Raw genomic sequence first — 19,753 nt, forward strand, 5'->3', positions numbered from 1 at the left:
TTATGTATACTAATAGTATCCTTGGTGATATACAGAGACAGTAACTCACTACTGGGTATCACCTTCTTATGATATCATTTAAAGGGTAACATTGTATCCTATGTGTGTCAATGTGGTGATAGATATTTTGCAGTGTGTTCACACTTCTTATTTAGCCAATGAATTACGTTATTTATATTTAGATGCATTTTAATAACTTGTATAAACATTGCATTTTCTACATCCTAAAAGCACAGTCATAATTTAGACTGGGGGACTGAGCAGGCAAGTGGTCAATGAAGTTCAATGCAGACGTAAAGTAATGCATTATGGGGAAAATAACAATGCAACACATACCGTATTTGCTCGATTATAAGACGACCCTGATTATAAGACGAAAAAAAACAAAAAGCCTGAATATAAGACTACCCTATAGGAAAAAAGTTTTACTAGTAAATATTAATTCATGTAAACTAATTTTCATATTTAATAAAAGCTATGATTGAGAAAAATATATATTTTTCATTTCCTTTTATTTGCCAACCTGCCCCCCCCAGTTATGCACATCTGCCCCCAGGCTTGCCACTCTGCACCCAGAAATGCCTTATATCCCCCTATTTGCCACTGCCCCATGACCTCGTCTTATAATCAAGCAAATACGGTGCTTTAAATGATATCTTCTTGGGAAAAGCTACTCATTTAAGGGGAGTGAAAGAAGTTGCCTCTATATACAGTGCAAAACTGCATCTTAGTGTAAATAAACGGATAAACACCGTATTTGCTCGATTATAAGACGACCCCCCCCCAAATCTGAATATTAATTTATGAAAAAAAGAAAAAGCCTGAATAGAAGACGACCCTATAGGAAAAAAGTTAATTCATGTAAACTGTGAACAATTGTGTTAATGAAAGCTATGATTTAGAAAAATATTTTGTTTTTATTTCTTTTTTTTCAACCAGCCCCCCCAGTTATGCACATCTGCCCCCAGGCTTGCCGCTCTGCCACAGAAATGCCTTATACCCTCTAAATGCCACTGTGCCCCATGATATGCCTTTTGACCCCCTATGTGCCACTCTGCCTCCAGAACTGCCTTATACCCCTATATGCCACTCTGGCATTTTGGGGGTTAAAAGGCATATTATGGGGCAGAGTGGCATATAGGGAGGTATAAGGCATTTCAGGAGGCAGAGTGGCATATAGAGGGTTAAAAGGCATTTCTGGAGGCAGAGTGGCATTAAGGGGGTTAAAAGGCATTTTTTCACAGAGCACTCTGCCTCCAGAAATACCTTATGCCCCCCCATTTAACACTCCCTCCCCCTCCCTCCTCCAAACTTACCGGTGCTTCTGAGTCCCTGGTGCTTATTCCGGGCAGCGTGTAGAGCTCTACGCGATTCGCGTAGACAACTTCCACTTGAGTGCAGCTCACTTCAGTTTGCACCAACCAGGATCCTGAATACTTGTAATCTCCTCTTGACCTCATTAATTGGTTTCTCCCTATTTAATGTGTACGGGGAAGGTTTTTGTTTTTGCAGTTTCACATTTATTTTGTGCGTAATGTTAAATGGTAGGGTTTGTAATGAGGCCCCATTTCAAAATTTGGAATGAATTAGGGAAAGTCCAGTTCTCATTGCGTGTAATACATCTGGAATCATAGATTAAACCTTTACATCTTGGTGTGTCAATGCATCTGCACTCCAAATGTTGAAATGTTACTAATTATGGCAAATGCCATTTTTTCTTGAGGCTTTCAATATCTTTTGGAAAAACAAAAGAGTTCAGGTAAGGAGGCTTATACATACACATTCCCTCTGAATTAACATTTATTTTAATTTGTGTGGAACATTTAGCATCATTGCCTTTTGAGTTGGAAATTACCGATTGACTCAATGTCCAATGGCATTATCACTTTAGAGCATGAACCACGTTTTCTGTTTGTTTATAAGTGTAATAAGACGTTGCCTAGGTTCACTTTGCAGCTGGTGAGTGGGTAGAGCACTGTGTATGTATGTATGTATATATCTCTTTGTCATTAAGTGCATAACACTACCTAACCATGGATGTATGTAAAATTTTGCAGGACCCAAGCATGTTGAGTGTAACTTTCATACATCGTGTTAGGTGTGTGCAGTTCACCAGAGGGTTACATTTTTCATAAACTCTTCTACCCTTGTTAAATGATTGCATTATATCCCATTTTGTTTGAAAAACAATATTTGTATAAAGAGTTATTACCTGGGTAGTTATCTATACCTGTTAGTTTTTGTCGACCACTGTTGGGCACTACAGTTGTAGAGGTTATTAGCAGCCAAAAAGGTGGAGGAGGCCAACATGCTGGGAATTGAAATAATAATAATAAAAAAAACACATTACAAACAAAAAAAACTACGGAATTCCATGGGTATAATGTTGATAATGTTTCACTGTTGTAGGGCATTCTTAGTCACTGCACATATGTATTGCACTGTATTTTTGGGAAATCGGAAATCGGAGTAGAGTAGTTTTAAAAATGTAATATTTTGTTACACTGGGAACATAAAATGCAGTCTATATACAAGTATCATGCTTGAAATAAAAGTAAATATTATTCAGTAAATAAACTACATTTGCTTTTTAAAACTTTATTTTTTGTTGCAAATTGAGCAACAATGTCTGTACACTCACTGGCTACTTTATTAGGTACACATTGCTAGTACCGGGTTGGACTCCCTTTTGCCTTCAGAACTGCCTTCGTTCTTTGTGGCCTACTTTCTACAAGGTGCTGGAAACAGCCCTCAGAGATTTTGGTCCATATGGACATGATGGCATCACCCAGTTGCTGCAGATTTGTCGGCTCCACATCCATGATGTGAATCTCCTGTAACACCACATCTCAAAGGTGTTCTATTGAGATGTGGTGACTGCAGAGGCCATTGGAGTACAGTGAACTTATGGTCATGTTCAAGAAAGCAGTTTGAGATAATGTGAGCTTTGTGACATTGTGCATTATCCTGCTGGAAGTATTCATCAGAAGATGGGAACACTGTGGCCATAAAAGGATTGATGTGGTCAGCAACACTACTCAAGTAGGCTGTCGCATTTGCACAATGCTTAATTGGAGCCCAAAGTGTGCCAAGAAAATGTCCTACACACCATTACACCACCACCAGCCTGAACCTTTGATACAGGATTTAATGTTTACGTCTGACCCTGCCATCTGAATGTTGCTGCTGGAATTGAGACTCATTAGACCAGGCAACACTCTTCCAGTCTTCCTGTGTTAATTGTAGCCTCGGTTTCCTGTTCTTAGCTGACAGGAGTGGCACCCGGGGTGGTCTTCTACTGCTGTAGCCTATCTGCATTGTTAGGGATATTAAGGAGATAAAATAGGCAAAACCAATATTCTATCACATACACAAAATGCTGATGCTATTATTGTAAGGCCACATCCACAATATTAATATAAAGAGATCCCCTATATTTTATCTCTGATCCTAAATCCTTTCAGAAGGCGCCAGTAATTATAATTCAAAATGAGATTATACCATCACGATAGTCAATCAAAATATTATTTATTGTAAAAACACAATCTACAAATCTCAATGTTGCCCGTGCAGTGCAGAAGATAAAACACAAAAAATATCCTTTAAACATGTCAAAATGAATCAAGTAAAAAAATACAGTATATTATTGATTAGTTATCAAATATGAATCGCTATCTTCTGAGTCTAACACATACAAAATGCAACTGATGAACAAGCAAATTGCATAAACAGTACAGCTTAATCAAATGATATCACCTTATATAAATGTCATTTATTACCGTATTTGCTCGATTATAAGACGATCCTGATTATAAGACGACCCCCCAAAATCTGAATATTAATTTAGGAAAAAAAGAAAAAGCCTGAATATAAGACGACCCTATAGAAAAAAAGTTTTACCAGTAAATGTTAATTCATGTAAACTATTACATTTTTTAATAAAAGCTATGATTGAGAAAAATATTTTTTTGTTTTTATTTCCTTGTATTTTCCAACCTGCCCCCCAGTTACGCACATCTGCCTCCAGGCTTGCCACTCCAATATGGCACTGTGGCCCATGATATGCCTTTTAACCCTCTATATGCCACTGTGCCCCATGATATGCCTTTTAACTCCCTATGTGCCACTCTGCCTCCAGAAATGCCTTATACCCCTATATGCCACTCTGGCATTTAGGGGGTTAAAAGGCATTTCATAGAGCACTCTGCCTCCAGAAATGCCCTATGCCCCCATTTAACACTCCCCCCACACACACACACTTACCGGGGCTTCCAATTTCCTGCTGTATACCGGGGCAGCAGTCTTCCTTCTGTTTCCCCCCCCATTTAACACTCCCCCCCCACACCCCACACACACTTACCGGTGCTTCCAATTTCCTGCTGTATACCGGGGCACCGGGTTGACGTCCACGTGATCCACGTAGACAACTTACGCTGCAGCCGGAAGGAGGTGTGGCTAGCAGCGGGGGTTGCAGCCGGCACCAGTGCGGGGAACTCTGATCTCTGACAGTCGGGGAAGGTCTGCGCGATGGACGCAGACAACCCCCGCTGCTAGCCACACCTCCTTCCGGCTGCAGCGTAAGTTGTCTACGCGGATCGCGTGGACGTCAACCCGCTGCCCCGGTATACAGCAGGAAATTGGAAGCACCGGTAAGTGTGTGTGGGGTGGGGAGGGAGACAGAAGGATCCAGGTCCCCTGCAGCAGTGCGGGGGATCTGGATCTTAGTCTCATAGACCTCTATTTGAGGTCTGATTATAAGACGACCCCGATTAGAAGACGAGGGGTATTTTAAAACCTTGTCTTATAATCGAGCAAATATGGTAATATCCAATTAATTTCCAATCCACTCAGCAACAAATATAAAACCCCAAAATAATGATGGCGGTAACCAAAAAGATCAATCTCTCTGTATTGGTGTATATCAGTATTACGAATACAACAATTTTTTTTTTTTTTTAATGTCTTTAGAGTATTAGTGAAATTTTTCATAGATGCAAATAATGTCAAACTTCAGTTACAGGTAAAAGTACCTTTTACGGGTTATAAGCTGCAGTCTAACAAGCCGTCCTATACAACAATGTCGTATACTATTCCCCAGAAGAGGGGAATAATTTCTTCAAAATTGAAGCAGACAAAATTTACCCATATTCAGGATAATAAAACCATTATATTTACCACCACTTGTTGCTGTGGTCCAGCTGGTCCTTGTAGATATTAATCCAGGTGGAACGAAAAATAACTTTCTTAGTTATATATATGTTAGATACTCAAATAATTATGAATTATGGTGCCAAGATCTTGTGATGTTCAAAATTCCATTTGTCTGGGCTTCAATTGTCTAAAACATAAGCTTTTAAAGACAGGGCTTATTACCATTTTCTAGGCCTATTGATTGAAATTCTCCAATCATAATTGTGGATTTTACTCATTATGATTAGGACTTCTTAGCATATTTGCACCATTGTATTTCCATCATTTACCTCTAAGAGACGCTATGGTCTGAGAAATTACTTTTACGACAATTACATATACATCTGGAATTTGTCCTTGATCACACATCTCTAGAACTGGCACCAACAAACATGCCACATTCAAAGTCACTTAAATCCTCTTTCTTCCCCATTCTGATGCTTGGTTTGAGTTGCTGTCCTGTGATTGACTGATTAGCTATGTTTGTTAACAATCAATTGAACAGGTGTACCTAATAAAGTGGCCAAATAAATGAAGAAACAACACACAAAAAAAACCCTGCATGGATTGGACGAGGAGAGTGATCACAATCGCAACTTAGCACCAATCACAAATAAAAAAGTGAAGTAACTGGCATTATTTGTACATCTTTCATAAACTATATAAATGTAATATATAGGGAAAAAATTGAGAAAAAAAACGGGGGGGGGGATTTTCCCCCCTTTTTTTTTTTTTACCTCGACCATCCCATCTCTAACTGTATATCATGACAATAGTTTCAAGGTGTTTTTTTGACTTTCACCCTCTATAGGGCAAACCATTTATAAAAAAAAATTTTTGCAAGCATCTGATCTTGAAAAAACTACAGCTGTACAACTGAGGTTGGTGACTTCACTATATGTTGCGGCCCTCACATGCCCATCCAAGAGCCATTCACTCTTGATGATGTAGATCATTGCTTGGGTGATTAAATTATAAGACATATTATAATGAAAAGGCAATGAGCCAGTATACGTGATTGAGGGAATAAATGAGTGTGAGTGATTTGGTATCTGTGAATGAATGTTTGTGGATGAGTGTGTGATAAGTGGGGGGTAGCATGGCATAGGGAGGCTGTAATCAAACAGGTTCAAGCATGATACGAGTGTGATATGCTTCCATTTTTAATTTTTTTTTAATAATAGAGCAGGAAATTTAACATTTGCAATGTACATATATATATTTATGGATATATAAATATGTGCGTGTTAGATTTTTTCTCTTTGTTTTGAATGAGTTCTGATTTGACTCTCATGTTTGAAGTTTACATGACCCTGCATAATGCATGTGCAATTTCGGAGGTCTAGAAAGTTGAAGAATTGAAATTTGCCAGGATTAGCTTTTTCTAATGAATAATGTAGTCAGTGAGTAGAAACCACCATTGTCTTATAAAACTCTTAAGCAAACTGAAAGGGTTGTTTGTATGCTTCCCCCAAGCATTGTATATGCCTGAACTGATTTGGGCATAAGTGGTAAAATTACATTAAATGGAGGAAGCTAAAAATTGATTGTAATGTGTAGGATTAAAATAAATTGCGAGCTGCTTCTCCTGTATTTACAGTATTCTCTGTCACATATTGTACAGTGTTTGTGATTCAGGTTGTTGTGTGTTATGTGTGCAAGACTTCCCACTTTGCCTTCAAAATATCTTCTTTTTTTATGGTAGGTTTTCGTTCAAAAAACAAACAAAACAAAATGATTTGCTATAAATTGGTCCAAGAAGTCTCTGGTAAAATAGCAAAGGCTAATGTTCAGATTTGGGAAATAAAGCCCTAATTTGTTTTAGTCTAGCAACTTTTGCATAGATGGAAAGATGTAGGGGCATCATAATGTTATTATTTTTGTAATACTGTCAATATTTAAACATAAGCCCATATCATGCAAATGTAATTTCTATTCTAAGTGCACTATTTTCCCTTAAAAGCTTAAAATGAGAGCTGGCGGAATCAGTGACTCTACGAAATGGAAGAAACAAAAGAGATCTCCAAGAGCACAGCGTCACATGACCAAAACTGAGGCTGGAGCCGATTCTTGTTTGCAGCCATTAACAAATGGTAATAATGTCACCAACAGTGTAACAGGTATGTCTGTCCACTGTAACGTTAATGAACCCATGCATTGTTTTATATACACTTTATAGACAAAAGTATTTGAGCACCTGACCATTACACCAACAGAGACTTTTATAACATTGCAATCTGAGCACATATATATATGTTGGTCTTCCCTTTGTGTCCAACATCAGTGCCTGACCTCACAAATGGTCTACTGGATAAAGTCCCACAGAACCTTCCCAGTAGAGTGGAAGCACTTATTGCTGTAAAGAGGGGACCAACTTCATATTATTGTCCATGGATTTAGAATGCAATGTCATCAAAGTCCCTGTTGGTGTAATGGTTAGGTATCCCAATACTTTTGTATGTGGATGTATTTTTTTGTGTGTGTAGGTATGTGAATATGTTTGTGTGTGTATATGGATATATTTGTGTGTGTGTGTGTGTGCATGTGGATGTATTTGTATTTGTGTGTGTGTGTGGATACATACGTATGTGTGTGTGGATACATACGTATGTGTGTGTGTGGATACATACGTGTATGTGTGTGTGTGGATACATATGTGTATGTGTGTGTGGATACATACGTGTATGTATGTGTGGATACATACGTGTATGTATGTGTGGATACATACGTGTATGTGTGTGTGGACATGTGGCTATATGTATGGATGTTGATATGTATATATATGTGTGTGTGTGTGTGTGTGTGTGTGTGTATGCAGATATATATATATATGTGTGTGTGATGTCCTGAGGAAAGTAAGCAATGACTGAAACGTCGACTTGATATTGAATAAAGAGAAATTGTTAATTTAAAGACCTGGAGTGCTGACCATCTTTTGAAAGTGCTTTGTATTGCAACTGCTGGTTAACTAGCACCAGGCTTGGAAAATTTGGAATGGTGTGCAATGGACTGTGAGTAAATATATATATATATATATATATATATATATATGATAGCAAGGTGTTTTCTATATCAACAAGGTTCTAGAATGACAGATGCACTTTTTTCTCCTTAGGCGGCTTTCCTTTTATTGAACCTTCATCTCCAGATGCTACCATGCCTAGCTCAGTAGGAAGTTCAGAAATTGCTTCTTCTGTGGTCAGCCCCACCACTGACAGTGGTTTAGAATTGTTATCACAGGCTACGTCCAAGGAAGACCTCTCAGAATTGGATCACTCAATTACCCCAGTGTCTCCTCTGCAATCAATAGGAGATGTATATGTCTCAGAGCACCAGAGACAGGACGGTCATAAGGTATGCGCATGCTGAGTTGTTATCAGTGGCATTGTTCAGTATAGGCCATGTCGTAATTTTCTCTCCAATGTCAAATGACTTAAATGAAAGCAGAGTAAGTAGCGTATATTAAGATTTTAGTATAATGTCTGTTCTCTAGAGACCGAAAGGAAATGTGCTTACTGCTTTGCTGGCTTAGCAATAGCAATACTCAGAAGCGTATCATTGGGTATGGCACCTATGGCTCGTGCCATAGGCCCAATTTGAAAGGGGGGTGCCAGTGAGCGGCTTTCAAACGCGTCTTTTTTTTTTTTTTGATGCGGAGGAGAGGGGCGTTTAAAAGCCGCTCCCTGGTGCCCGCTGCTTCACTGCTGAGTGCCGAAATATGACGTCATATTACGGCGCTCAGCAGTGAAGCAGCGGGCACCGCAGCAGTGCAGGAAGACAGAAGCCTCGTGCTCCCGTCGCTGGACCTCAAGGTGAGAGAACTACCGCTCGGCGCCCCTTATTCTCAACGAGGCCTCTACCTACGTCCCAGTGCCGGCATTTCGTGCTGAGTGCCGTAATATGACAGTGAATTAATGTGTGGATGCATGAGTTAATGTGTGGATGAATTGTCTGAATGAGGGAGAGCATGAGTTGTCTGAATGAGGGAGAACATGAGTTAATGTGTGGATGAATTGTCTGAATGAGGGAGAACATGAGTTAATGTGTGGATGAATTGTCTGAATGAGGGAGAGCATGAGTGAATGTGTGGATGAATTGTCTGAATGAGGGGGAGCATGAGTTAATGTGTGGCTGAGTTGTCTGAATTAAAGTGTGAATTAGTGAGTGATTGGGGTGTGCAACCTGTGATTTTACCACAAGACAGGAGGCTTCATAATATGCATAAACCTTCTTTACTGTACCACCAACAGCAGCAAAGAAAACTCAAAACAACAAAGAAATATAGCCAATGAATGACCAACATAACATATATAATGTCCCAACTGTCACTCCTCTTCCTCTTCTTTGCTGCTGCCACCAGCAAGGTCAGGTCAAAATTTTCACATTACATTATTATTCACAATTTATTACTTTAATTTGTCCATTTTCTCTATTTGATTTCTTTCTTATATATTTTTCCTATATATTTGGTCTCTATTCTATTCATTATTATTTTGTTATATATATATATATATTATATATATACCGTATTTGCTCGATTATAAGACGACCCCGATTATAAGACGACCCCCCAAAATCTGAATATTAATTTAGGAAAAAAAGAAAAAGCCTGATTATAAGACGACCCCATAGGAAAAAGGTTTTACTAGTAAATAAATAATAATTCATGTAAACTATTTGTTTGTTTTTGATTTCCTTTTATTTACCAACCTGCCCTCCAGTTATGCACATCTGCCCCCAGGCATGCCTTATACCCTCCTATATGCCACTCTGTCCCATGATATGCCTTTTAACCTCCTATATGCCACTCTGGCATATAGGGGGTTAAAAGGCATATCATGGGACAGAGTGGCATATAGGGGGACACTTACATACTCAGACACTACCCACCCAGACACTTACCTACCCACCCAGACACTTACCTACCCACCCAGACACTTACCTACAAACTGAGACACTTACACTTCCCTACCCACCCAGACACTTACCTACCCACTGAGACACTTACACTTCCCTACCCACCCAGACACTTACCTACCCACCCAGACACTTACACTTACACTTACACTTACCTACCCACCCAGACACTTACACTTACCTACCCACCCAGACACTTACACTTACCTACCCACCCAGACACTTAACTACCCACTCAGGCACTTCACTCACCGTGATGCCTCAGCAGGCGCTTGCTGCAGCTCCCGCGGGATTACAGCATGACGCTGTGTGACCCCGCTAGGCCCCGCCTCCTCCAGAAAATTGAAGAGGTCTGTGCAGGGACAGCGCAGTACCGCCGGGTTCCGGTCTTCTGGAGGAATCCCCCCAACCGGCTCTGCTTCCCCACAGTGGGCGGGCTATCCGGGGAAGGTATGCGCTTATGCAACCTCGGCTGCTGCCGGCACTTTCGCCGGCGCTCGGTGATAGACGCCGGCAGCAGCTGAGGTTACCGTACAGGAGGATCCAGGTCCCCTGCAGCGGTACGGGGGATCTGGATCTTAGTCTCCTAATCAGACCTCTATTTGAGGTCTGATTAGAAGACGACCCCGATTACAAGACGAGGGTTATTTTTCAGAGCATTTGCTCTGAAAAAAACCTCGTCTTATAATCGAGCAAATACGGTATATATATATAATATATATATTATATATATATATTATATATATATATTATATATATATATATATAATATATATATATATATTATATATAAATATATATATATAAAATATATATATTATATATAAATATATATATATATATATATATATATATATAATATATATATATATATATATATATAATATATATATATATATATATATATATATATATATATATATATATATATATATAATATACACAAACCAAAGGGAGCGGCTGCACAGATATATGAAACCAAAGAAAAAATGGGCACTCACGGGTCTTTGCAGTAAAGTGCATTAAGCACAATTTTATTTCAACCAGCACAGCCAACGTTTCGGACCACCTCCGGTCCTTTCTCAAGGAGAAAGGACCGGAGGTGGTCCGAAACGTTGGCTGTGCTGGTTGAAATAAAATTGTGCTTAATATATAATATATATATATAATATAAATATATATAATATATATAATATATATATATAATATATATATATATATATATAATATATATATAATATATATATATATATAATATATATATATATATATATAATATATATAAGATATATATATATAAATGATTACACGACACTCCAATATTCAGACCAGAATATCGGAGCGTCGTGTAATCATTTATAGAAGTCCCAGGAGTGCCGGTAACTATTATTGGAATCTATATGAATCATTGCTGCAGCTACTTGGCACCGGGCAGAATAACAGAGGTTGGTGTGCAATTGTTATCCTTGGATATATAGATAGATAGATAGATAATCGGCAGCAGGGACTAATATTTATATATCTATATATGGGCAGCAGGGGCTAATAAATGGGTTTTAGATATTTGGACGGGGCGCAGTTTTAGTGCTTGCCATAGCTGCTATTTTCAGTAGATACGCCTCTGGCAATGCTCAGTAGCAAAGAGCACAAATCAGAGCCTAATGTTAGACATAAGCTTGCAGAAACCTCAATGTTATGTCTCCCTATAGTTGCGTCTGTCAGTTGAGTAGCCATTGAAAGTACTTGATTTGCAAAACCCAGAACTTATTTTTTCTTCTTCAGAGAATTATTTTCCCTTTGTTTTAGCTGTGCTATAGGTCTGGGATAATTAAACATTTAGTTTATTTAACTTCAACTCTTATCTTATCCTATCTGACCATAGAAATAAAGTGACAATTTGTGTGTGTGTGTGTGTGTATGTATATATGTGTGGAAGCGCGTGTGTATGCAGGGCTGGTGCAAGGATTTTTGCCACCCTAGGCAAAACATAATTTTGCCGCCCCCTGGCTCCACCCCCACAAGCCCCTCCCCTTACCTTGTAGTGTGGCTTCAGCAGGACCGTGGGTAGAGGAGCTTCTATTTATTTACCCAGTCTGACAGGAAACTGCTCACTGATCTTGGCGAGCACCTTTCCTGTCAGACCGGGGGTGTCCACCATAATGCTGGCTGAGCATCATTGGAAGAGTAGTCCACATCAGCAGAGATTTTTTTAAATGAAAAAAGGCTAATGTTAGCCTCCCTCCCAGGATCCTTACACACACCTGCCCATAAACACACATATACACATGCACTGCCTTTACACACACACGCGCATACACATACACTGCCTTTACACATACACTGCCTTTACACATACACTGCCTTTACACACACACACATACACTGCCCTTATATACACACACATACAAGATATAATAAAGTGTTGCGCTTATAATTTTAAAAGTGACAATAAATTACTTATTACATCAACATAATGTGAAATATGAATAAATGAAAAACAATACTTACCGTATTGGCTCGGATATAGGCCGCCCCCGTATATAGGCCGCACCCTAAAAGTTTGGTGCTTTTTTAAAGAAAAAGTTTTTTTCTTTAAAAAAGCACCAAAAAAAAAAAAAAAAAAAAACATTCTGCCACTCTGTCTCCCCCCCCGAGATATGCTGCCACTGTCCTCCCCCCCGAGATATACAGCCACTGTCCTCCCCCCCGAGATATGCTGCCACTGCCCCCCCCCGAGATATGCTGCCACTGCCACTGCCCGTGGAAAGTGCTGGCAGGGGAGGCTGTCTGAGGACATCCGAGAGTAGGATGCAGGTCCCCTGCACCGCTGCGGGGGATCTGTATCCTAACCCCGCTGCCTGCCCGGCGCCCGGGACTGCATGTCCCGGGCGTCGGGCACTAGACCCCGAATATAGGCCGCACCCCCACTTTAAAGTCTTAAAGTGGGGGAAAAAAGTGCGGCCTATATTCAAGCCAATACGGTATATTGATTTCCCAGTCTCCGTTCGTTGTGTCAAAATCATGTATCAATATATGGAAACAAAAAACAAACCAAAAAATCATAGTGCTTTACGCAAATATGTATGAATCAAGTGTATCCTCTATATGATGTTTCTCTCACATGAAGATGAGCAATAAGTTTGCTCTGACTTGTTGAGATATATCGCAAAGGAGTTTCAGCTCCGTTCCCGCCGAACAAGTTGTTTTAGGACGCCCTCTCCGAATCCCTTCTTCGAGTGTTTGTACCGTCCACGGCGAGGGACTTGGAAAGGAACGGAGAGACTCAGACGCGCTACAGTTATATCTCACCTCCCTGCCTTTCTATTTTTGTACTGATTCGATTCGTGCTCCAGCTGTGTGGACGGTACAAACACTCGAATTGTTGCTCTGCATAAAGATGACCTTGCACGGGAGATCAGGCTGTTGTTTAACAGCCTGGGCTCCCCTCTGTCAACAGAAGCCCACCGTGCTGCAGCTCAGTTTCAGGGTCTTTGCAATTTTCGTATAGGTTTGGCCATCTTAATGCAGAGCAACAATTCTTTTTTTCAGATCCTCAGAGAGTTCTTTTGCCATGAGGTGCCATGTTGAACTTCCAGTGACCAGTAAGAGTGTGTGAGAGTGATAATACCAAATTTAACATACCTGCTCCCTATTCACACCTGAGACCTTGTAACACTTACAAGTCACATGACAACGGGGAGGGGAAATGGCTAATTGGGCCAAATTTGGACATCTCCACTAAGGGGTGTACTCACTTTTGTTGCCAAGGTTTAGACATTAACCCCTTAATGACAATTGGCAGCCCGGGCAATTACGACAATTGACTTGCCTGGACCATCATGACTTAAAACGGGTGCAGAAAGCGATCTGCGTTCGCTTTCTGCACCCAAACGGTGTTGCTTTAGTGCTTCGACGTTGAGGCGTTCAGCAACACTGCAATCGGCATCAGGGGCTGTGTCTGGTCCCTCCCCGGGGCGTCAACGTCCGCCCGTTTTAAGAGTTTAGGAGGCGACACCGAACTCCCACCCCAGGACACGCCGTGACAATTCCGGAGAGTGATCACAACCGCCACTGCTCTCCAGACCCTCCTGAGAATCTGGCTTCACTTGCAGGTTGAACACAGGTACTGCATTCGACCATGCAAGTCAATGGAGCCCAGCTTTATGATCACAGTGTGATAAGTAAAAAAAAAAAAAAAAAAAAAAAAAAAAAAAAATTGTAAAATGTAAAAATAATTTCCCTTGTTACTCCCGGTAGCATAGGACATAGATCTGCCTATCTGAATACGGCAGGAAAGAATTAAACCCCCTGAACCTCCCCCTTACCCACAGTTTTTTCCTGCCCTATCCGGGTAGGTGCATCCCCCGTTTGGTTTTTGTAAAGCTCGTGGGAGAGCTCTCCTGTCCGGCGCTGCAGTCCTGCTTTGGGTTGTGGGCAAGCGCCGTGCCGTTTAACCCTCTCTGGTCCGGTCCTCGGGAGGATTGTGTTTACCAGAGCAGGGAAAGAGCTCCCTCACGCAGGGTCCCTGGTGGGACTCTAGCCTTCTTACTTTTAGCACCCCTTGGGCGGGCTAGCTTGAAGCAGGATGCCGCTTCAGTTTGCCGACAATTTCAGCTGATCCTCGCGGTGACGTGCTTCCGGTTCCATCTCAGCCTGCCAGGAGGTGTCTGAGGTCAGGAAGGGGCAGCTCTCGGGTCAGAGAAGGTTTCTGGACCTTTTTTCCTGCAGTGTGGTAAGGTTTTTCTATTTATTGGCTTGTACTGCTCTTAGCTAGCAGTTTAATTTTGATGAAGAGTCCTGGCATCCTGTTCTGGTGTTTTTCTGCCTCTTAACCCAAGTAGGTTATGAGTCTATGGGAGTTTGTCTGTTTTGTTTTTTGTTTTTTATTTGTCTGTTTTGTTTTTATTTGTTTTTAACTGTCTCCTATGCTTCATTATTAGGATGTCGCTAGATAAGGCAGACCTCCCTGAAGAATCAACAGCTCTTAGGAAGGCTACGTCCAAGACGAAACATTTTGCCTGTAAAAATTGCAAGGCTTTGTCTGACTCATCAGACAAACCCAGAATTCAAGGAATGGATGAAGGCTGAACTCCAGTCCACCTTTCAGCAGATTAAATCCTCGGTTTTAGATTATTTACCTCAGCCTAAAACTGTGGGCCTCTCTGCCTGGGTTACGGTCCTCAGGTCAGGATCCTTACTCTTCAGGCTCTGAAAAGGAATGGCATATGGAGGATCCGGAATCCCTGGAGGATGGGGAGCTATCGGAAGAATCATTTTTTTTTCCGGTAGAAGAAGTGAACAAGCTGGTTACTGCAGTAAGTGACGCTCTAGATCTGGAAGAAGAGCAGGCGAAAGGTAAACCAGACTGTTTTTTTTCATGGCTCTTTTAAGAGACCTAAGTTTTTTTTCCTGTTTATGAAACATTAAAGTCCATAATCACTGACCAGTGGAAGGCTCCGGAAAGAGGGCTAACCACCTCTAAAAGGGTTTCCAGACTCTTCCCTTTTCCCTGAACTCTGTTCAGCCCCCAAAAGTGATGCTATTCCTTTAGAAGATTCCTCTCATTTTTCAGATACCATGGACAGGCAGAAGGGGCAGCTAAGAGATCTTTTGAAGCCTTAGCAGCTATCTTGAAACCAGGCATTGCAGCAGCCTCAGTAGCTAGGGCTATGCGCTTGTGACTTCAACAAATTGAAGATGATATCCTAGGCAGTGCAGGAGAAGAGGATATTCTCTGTGGCATCTCAGATGTGAAAAGCGCTGCTGATTTTTTTTATGTGACTCAGCTATGGAATCCGTACGCATGGCTGCTAGGGCCTCTGCCTTGTCAGTTGTGTCTAGAAGGGCTCTATGGCTCAAAGCCTGGTCAGCAGACTCAGCTTCCAAGCAACATTGGTGCAGGATCCCCTTTTCTGGGAAAGATCTGTTTGAGAAGGAACTGGAAACTTTATTGGAAAAGGCTACTGGGGATAAGTACTTCTTGCCTAAACGTAAACCCCTACCACGTTTCCATCCGAATCCGTTCAAGTCTTCCAAAGGTCAAGAAAAAGGTCCCCAGGCTCAGTTTTGTGACAGACCTTATGGTTTCAGATTTCGACCCGTCTTTGGTTGAGGCAGACCCTCCTCATCTAAATTTGAAGATGGAGCCACAAAGAGACCATGACGCCAGAAGCTGTGCCGTAGGGGGCAGGCTGAAAAATGTTTTCCACCTGTGGACTCTTGTTTGTTCAGATGCTTGGACCCTGGGCATCATTTCCAGAGGGTACAGTCTAGAGCTTGGTAGCACTCCCCCAGAGCGTTTTATGATGTCTGCACCTCCTGCGGATCCTTCCAGGAGAAAGGCGCTTCTGGACCTGTTGCAGGATTTTGTCAAGAAACAAGTACTGATCCCAGTGCCTGCTGCCCAAACAGGAAGAGGTGTTTAGTCCCACATCTTCGTGGTTTCCAAACCATCAGGAGACTTTGTGACTTACAGGAAGTTCAGGATGGAATCAAATCCACCATGGAGCTTCTTTCCGAAGGGCATTTCCTGTCTACTCTCGATCTTCAAGACACCTCCCATGTTCCTATCAGGCAAGATTCTCAGAGGTTCCTTTGGGTGGCCATCCCGTCTACATTAGGGACTCGTTGCTTCCAGTTCTAAGCCCTTCTTTTTGGTCTCACTTCAGCACCGAGAATTTTTATGAAACTACTATCAGAGGTCGTGGCTTTCCTAAGGAAAGAAGGAATCAAGGTAGTCCCGTACCTAGACGTCTGGCTTCTGGCAGCAGGTTCTCCAGAGCTTCTTTCTCAGCAGATCCACAGGACTGTTTCCATGCTTCAGGATTTGGGATGGATTGTCAATTTTCAAAAGTCCCATCTGCTTCCCACCAGAATAATCCCTTCCTGGGGTTTATCCTGGACTTTACATGTGAAAAGATTTTTCTGCCGGTGGACAAAATTCAGAACATTATCAGCCTTACCCGCTTGATTCTTTCCAGACGTCTTTCCAATCTGATACTTCTCATGCGCCTTCTTGGACTGATAGTGTCTACAAGGCCTGCCACGGCATGGGCCCTTCTGCATTTTCATCCTCTACAGTGTTTCATGGGATCGATCCATTCCGGCACTCTCAAGGAAGTTCTCTCTTCCTCCCAGCATTCGTTATTCCCTCAGATGGTGGGTTCAGGCGAAAAAGGCTGGGTTCAGGTCTGGTCGGAACCGAGCCCACTTGGACAGTCGTTTCCACAGACGCCAGTTTATCCGGTTGGGGAGCAACGATGGACAAAGAATTCCATCAAGGTTTTGGGTCCAACCACGAGTGCCATCTTCATATCAATACGCTGGAACTTCTGGCAATTTGGAAAGCACTCCTCTCATGGCAGTCCAGGCTGCGAGGAAAAGCAGTAAGAATTCTGTCAGACAATCGCACGGTAGTGGCTTTCCAGAATAAACAAGGAGGCACGAGAAGTCTTCAGTTGGGAAGTCTTCTGAAGATTGGGAAGTGGGCCGAATTTCATCTCTCACCTTTCAGCCATGTTCATCCATGGGAAGGAGAACATCACTGCAGATTTCCTAAGCAGAACATCTGTTCTTCAAGGAGAGTGGCGCCTGAGCTATGAGACGTTTCAACAGATCACGAAGATCTGGGGAATTCCAGAGATCGACCTCATGGCTACAACAGCCAACAAGAAACTCCCTCTGTTTTATTCCCTGTCAGCAGCAGGGCCATCCTTTAGCTCTGGATGCCTTTTCTCGGGTTTGGGCCTTCGATCTTGGTTATATCTTTCCCCCTCTTCCTCTTCGCCAGAGTTTTCCTGAAAATCAAGAGGGACAGGTGGGTGATTCTAATAGCTCCCGACTGGCCCAAAAGGATTTGGTTCCCAAAGTTGATCTGTCTGTCCATAGAGAGCCCACTAAGGTTGGAGAACAAACCAGACCTGCTCCATCAGGGGCATGTCCTCCACCCAAATCCCCCTTGTTTCAGTATCATCAAGGCTCCTGAAAGGTAGACTTAGATTCAGGCAGGTCTCTCTAAAGAAGTAGCTGAAACCTTTATGAAGAGCCAGAAACAAGTTACCAATCTCCAGTATGATAAGATCCACAAGTCCTTCTCCTTATGGTGTTCTACCAGACAGCTCCAGGGTCCTGTCGTCTCTATCAGCGACGTCCTAGATTTCCATAAAGGTCTGTCTCCAGCCACCCTGAAGGTCCGTGTGGCAGCCCTCAACTCCCTGTCGCCCAAACAGTTAGCCACACACCCTTGGATATCCCGTTTTATGAAGGCTATCGCTGGAATTCATCCATTCAGGAGGCCGCTGATGTCCTCCTGGGACTTGAATTTTGTCCTATCCAGCCTTACTTCTCCTCCCTTGGAGCCTCTCAAGGATATTCCGATCAAGATTCTCACCTGGAAGGTGGTCCTACTGGTGGCTTTAACATCAGCTAAAAGAACAGCCGAGATCCAGTCTATCTATTTTAAAACTTTACCCCCAGTTTTTTGACAATAGAGTAGTTCTCAGTCCTCCTCCAGATTTTCTTCCAAAAGTCATGTCACCTTTCAATTATCATCAGGATATTGTCCTTTCCGGTCTGGAGTTTTGAGATCCTCTATAGCTAGATGGCTGATTTCCGCTATTTCTCATGCCTACGAATCGGCCGGTAAAGAACCTCCCTCTGGTCTCAAGGCTCATTCCACTCGGGCGATCGCGACATCTTGGGCCGAGTCTTCTGGAGTGCCTATTGAACAGATTTGCAAAGCCGAGGTATGGAAGAATGCTCATACCTTTATCAAACATTACTGCCTGCAATCCGCCTGTCTGGACGATGCCAGATTCGGTAGAAGAGTCTTGGAGTCCGTTGTGTCTTAGCCTCCCTAAGTGTCTTTTTTTATATCTCCTATGCTACCGAGAGTAACAAGGGAAGCATTAAATGCTTACCTGAGAATTTCTTTTCCTTGTTAATTCCTGGTAGCAATTTTTGTTGCCCTCCCTAAGTAAAGGCTTTTTTGTTTACTGTATTTGGTCTTTTGTATTCACTGTGGGTAATGCCGGTTCAGCGATTATTCTCTTTTTCTGTGAATAGTGTACCCATGTATTTATTGTTTTTTCAGGGAGAGAAAGAGCTTTCTTTTGATACCATAGTTGGATGATTAGCTAATTTAGAATCAGAAATTTAGTAAAAACTAGCAAAAATTAGAAAAAAAACCCACCTAATTTTATAAATTTTCCAAGTTTATCAATTCAGGTGTCCTGATTTCAGAAATACCTAATTTATATAGAGTTTCCATACTTTCCCAGCACTTACAGGGAACATACTATAATGTTTGTAGAATTTTTATGCTTATGGCTTAACGGGTTTGGGGGTTGTGAATGGGGGCAGGAGGGTTATACTGGGTAGATGTTGTGCTAGGGCAATGGGATGCAAGTTTTTTTTTTAAAAAAAACAACGTATTATCTTTTTTATATACCGTATTGGCTCGAATATAGGCCACACTCCCCCCCCCACACTTTAAGTCTTTAAAGTGGGGTGCGGCCTATATTCGGGGTCTAGCGCCCGAGACATGCTGTCCCAGGTGCCGGACAGGCAGTGGGGTTAGGATACAGATCCCCAGCAGCGGTGCAGGGGACCCGTATCCTACTCTCTGATACGCTCAGACAGCCTCCCC

The 19,753-nt window shown here is 41.8% G+C and overlaps 1 protein-coding gene across 5 annotated transcripts in view; it reads left to right on the top strand.

Moving 5' to 3' along the window:
* GBF1 (golgi brefeldin A resistant guanine nucleotide exchange factor 1) overlaps nt 1–19,753 on the top strand; it is a 211,371-nt gene that overhangs the window by 96,233 nt on the left and 95,385 nt on the right. For all 5 annotated transcript variants that reach the window (XM_053450924.1, XM_053450927.1, XM_053450926.1 and 2 more), the window contains exons 9-10: nt 7,154–7,310; nt 8,306–8,544. In XM_053450924.1, the coding sequence (XP_053306899.1) occupies nt 7,154–7,310; nt 8,306–8,544 (396 nt within the window). The remainder of the gene's footprint in view (nt 1–7,153; nt 7,311–8,305; nt 8,545–19,753) is intronic.

Source organism: Spea bombifrons, chromosome 11 (genome assembly GCF_027358695.1).
Source record: "Spea bombifrons isolate aSpeBom1 chromosome 11, aSpeBom1.2.pri, whole genome shotgun sequence".
In the NCBI taxonomy this organism is placed as follows: domain Eukaryota; kingdom Metazoa; phylum Chordata; class Amphibia; order Anura; family Pelobatidae; genus Spea; species Spea bombifrons.